At 47.8% G+C, this 4,169-nt stretch overlaps 1 protein-coding gene across 1 annotated transcript; it reads right to left on the bottom strand.

Annotated features, from left to right (window-relative positions):
- Nucleotides 1-1,476: 1,476 nt before the first annotated feature.
- Nucleotides 1,477-3,797, bottom strand: LOC147632578 (transcription factor BOA-like). Its single transcript, XM_086807380.1, has 2 exons — nucleotides 2,347-3,797; nucleotides 1,477-2,222 (listed from the first exon to the last, which is right to left on the bottom strand). The coding sequence occupies exon 1, from the start codon at nucleotides 3,607-3,609 to the stop codon at nucleotides 2,509-2,511; it is 1,101 nt and encodes a 366-aa protein (XP_086663506.1). The 5' UTR covers nucleotides 3,610-3,797; the 3' UTR covers nucleotides 1,477-2,222; nucleotides 2,347-2,508.
- Nucleotides 3,798-4,169: the final 372 nt, after the last annotated feature.

Genomic DNA, 4,169 nt, shown 5'->3' with positions numbered 1-4,169 from the left:
TAGAGCTAAGTGCCCAGCACACAAGAGTGTGTTCACACGGGAAAAAACCTGCGTCCAGCCCACAGGGAAAAAGCGCCCGTGAGTAAGCTGGGTTCACACTTCAACTAGCCGGGAGTGGCCGGGTGGAAGTGACCAACATTACTACTAACATGAACTATGTATAATGCTGCACTCATAGCATTACTCCTGAGCTCTCAATGACTCAATGATTCTCGCCATATTGGGCTTCTCATTGGGCACCCAGACAATATTACAAACATTTCGCACAATAGCCCTTACAAACATCTATATCCGGCCACGTACTTGACCTCTAAGCTGGCCAATCAGTAGTATGTCCACATCACACTCGGGAGAGCGTGCACCTGACATCCCCTCTTGCTTGACTTAGAGCACGAGTGCAAACAGTGCTCCACCACTCCAACCCAACACGAAACGTCTGGCGAACTCACTCTCTGCTCCACACACCAGTCCAAACTCCAATAGCATGGCTACTCGACCTACCACCTCTGATGATGTCTCCACTATTGCCTCCTCGAGAACTGCAGGCACTCGAACTAGCCCCACTGCCTCTAGATGCTGGGCTAGCATGGTAGACACCACTATGGAATCGCTCATCTCATCAACCTCCTCAATGGATTTCGAGAGAAAAGTATGAAGTTCACTTGTTGACTCCTCTTTGTTCTCGAAAATTGGAATGGACTCTGGGATGGGTTGTCCTCTATTTGTCTAGATCACCTCCAAGCCTAGTAGTGTCTATTCCCTGGGCTCATCCTCCAGGATATGCTCCTTTCTTGGGGACTCTGTCATCGATACCACTTCCTCTCTTGAACGCTTTCTGGCATCCTTGGACACTCCCTCCTATTGAGCTTCATCTATGGGTGGACTTACCAGCTGGCCGGCATGTAGCACCCCCTTGGAGCGCCCCTGTTGTGTTTTATGGCTGCCTACTATGTGCTATCATAGGCTGCTAGGATCTATGTACATATTGATACATATATACAAAAAACACTGTTAAGGCAACATCTCTCTCTCTTCTCTCTGTTTATCCCTGCGTTTTTGTATAGTTCTTAAGACAGGCAGTTCTTCCGCATGTGACAGACATCAAAGTATCAAGGTCAAGGATCTGTACCGTACATTTCTCAATTCCATAATAAAGCTAAATACACTGAAAGGTGGTGGCCCTTTAGAGGGTTTTGGGACAGTTAACTCAGCGGACAACCCCGATAAATTTTTTCTATAAATGGAGTATTTACGAGTAACCCACATTAATTGCTCAGTTAACTTATTAACCTAGGTAAAAGGATCTGCATGTAACATTGCCATTGGTATCAGAGCCCTGAGGCAGCTCACAGGCTTGGTTATCTCTTCTCTCAAGTTAATGCACCACAGTAAATGCACAGTTAACTTAATAATCTAGGTATAAGGCTCCGCCTGTGACATTGGTTTCAAAGCAAGTATGACCTGAGGCAGCTCACAGGCTCAAAGCAAGGCCAATGCCCGCATGCGTTCTCCATGTAACATTGGTAACACAACAACGGGTACACTTTGAGGCAGATCAGAGCACAACAAGAAACCGTGTTCATGTTCCGCATATGATCAAAAAAAAAAAAAACAACAGCAGGCAATGGTCCACCAACAAGCTACCCACTAAATGGCAATGACAACACAGACCTCTTCCCCAATTTGAATGCCTGCTTTCATACAACATCCACCCTTCAATCTATCCATTCTTCTAGCTTAACCATAGAAATGATACCTCTACCCGGTCTGCTCCATCTTGCACTGCCTGGCCTTGATAGGCTCGAATATGATAAAGCTGAACGCTCACTCTTGTTTCCCTGCCATTCCACCTTTTCTTTACTGTGATACGTACCAGATACATGACAGGCATGTGGCAGCTTATTTCAAGAACAATGTCACTAATCACGTCAAGCATCTCTCGCACCCAATGTGTGATCAAAATAAACCAATCATTTTGTGCTGCCTTTCTCACCAACATAACCCTCTTCCTCAATAGCGCAAGAGGAACTTGCAAGCTAAGCTGTAAGCATACTTAATGAGAACTGTTACACACCACCCATTTCAACAGGAAACACAATCCCTGCGACCCAGAAAAGGGCCTTACAAATCATCCTTCATCACCAAGTCTGCAGAGTAGTAACACAGCATACTGTCAAAGCTTCTTTTGTATAGCATACTTTTAGCCCACCCAGACAGGAGAGCTGCAGGCCAAGTGAGATAAAGCTTGTCAAGTTTATTCAGGGCTGAGTTCTACACTATAGTGATCAATCTGTTCGGTTCCTACCAAAAACACACCAGCAATCAAACTAATTATTGAGCACATACCCTCCGGTATGTAGGTGAGTTTTGATATCTTCTAGATAATCAAGAGCTGTGTGTATGATTCCATAACCTCATTCTCTGTTCTCCAAGACTGGTGCTGCTTCACCATGGTATATGAGGAGCCCTTTCTTGTCCAGATTAGCCAACGCTGTTGAAGACCCTACATCACTTTCCTTTTGGGAACAACCTCAGAACATGATGAGAAGAAGAAGCAAACTGATTTTGCCTAGTCCCATGCGTCTCCTTTGGATCTCCTTGCACAAACCTATGTGGGGTAGGCCTTGCAAATGCATTGTAAGAGAGAGGATCCCCAGGTGCCAAGGTCCCAGCAACATTTGCAGTCCCGGCTAGATGGCCCCTTGGGCCATGTGGAGTTGTGAAAGGCGCCTGCATAATGTCTTCCAAATGAGCAGGGATGCCAGCATAAAATCTTGTGGATGCTGCAAGGCTAGGAGGTACAGGAGTAGACGCAAAGAGATGATCCGAGGAAGTTGGCCCTTCTGTGGAAAGCCCTTGCATCCTTTTCAGATAGAGTCTATACTTCTGAAGGTGGCTTGCAACGTTCTCTCTTGTCAAGCCCTCCACATTCATGAGCTGCATAATGGTTTTGGGCACTGCATTCTTGATGCCGAGATGAGCTACTGCTTCAACAAACCTCTTGTGCAGTTCTGGCGTCCACACAAGCCGGGGCCGCTTGAGGTTACGGGCAGCCGGGTCTTCATTGGGGTTCTCCTGAGGAACAGGTGCTGATTCGGCTTCCTCTGGCTCAGCATCAGCTTCATTTCCAGTTGCACCTTCGCTGCTGCTGGAGCTGGGGGCAGCGGAGGCAAATACTTCTTCTTCTCTTTCTGCTTCTCCTGGCACAGGGCCGCCATCAGATTTTGCCTCAGGGAGTCCACCCTGCTGTGCACTGCTTCTCAGCGGATTCGGAGGGATGGAAAGAACCTTAGGGAGGGCCTGGTCGTTCTGCTGCTGAAAGGCTCCATCTGGTACGGCATCATGGATCATGTCGTCGAAAGGGATGGAAGGTAGACCGGAGGTCCCTCGGAGAATGGCGAAGATAGACTGAGAGGCGCAGTTGACATCGGCCAGAGAGCGGTAGGGCGGGATGTCGGAGGTGATGCTGAAGGCGGAGGCGAGCTGCGGCGAGATGAGACACTGAGAGAGAGGGGTCAGTTCAGCTACCGATGGGAGCCCCTCCTCCCACTCCCGCACCCTGTCGTCGCTGCCGCTGCCACTGCCGCTGCCGCTGTCGACTCCGTCCATCGCCTCCGTCACCTACAACATCCAAGCATCCGCACTTCTTCGCATCATCGCAAGGGTTACGATGTCCTAAGACCAGAACCTCGAAGGAAACGCAGAACGCAGTCGCTCGATCTAGGAAGAAACCCTGCTCTAGTGGAGAACAATAGTGCCGCAGAGATTCGAATGAAAGCATTTCCTATCAAAAGGTCGCGTGTACCTTTTGGTTTCTTAAAAGCCAAAAAGCCGAAGGACTTTTCCTACAGGCATTTAATTTTTATTGAAGTAAGTGTGGTGCTATAGTCCAACACCAAAATGAATCGGAAGAGTCACTCACACACCAATATGGTTGGAATAGCTCAACATTTAGCTTTCTTTGGCCTAGAAGAGGTCCCACACATGTGCATATTTGTGATGGACAGCATGTAGAATTGTGCTATATCATGGACATAGCACAAATAGGCCTAGAAGTCCAAATGTCATGTTGCGGTCGCGAAAGCTTTTGGGATGTGTTCAAGTATTGAAGCCTTTACCTTACAAGTAAAGAGAGAGAGAGAGAGAGAGACAGAGAGACTGTGTGTGTG

This window comes from Cibotium barometz, chromosome 13, assembly GCF_041138505.1.
Source record: "Cibotium barometz isolate CiBa-2024 chromosome 13, ASM4113850v1, whole genome shotgun sequence".
Classification (NCBI taxonomy): Eukaryota; Viridiplantae; Streptophyta; class Polypodiopsida; order Cyatheales; family Cibotiaceae; genus Cibotium; species Cibotium barometz.
Note: the sequence above shows the minus strand (reverse complement) of the source record. Positions and strands in the feature narration are given on the sequence as shown.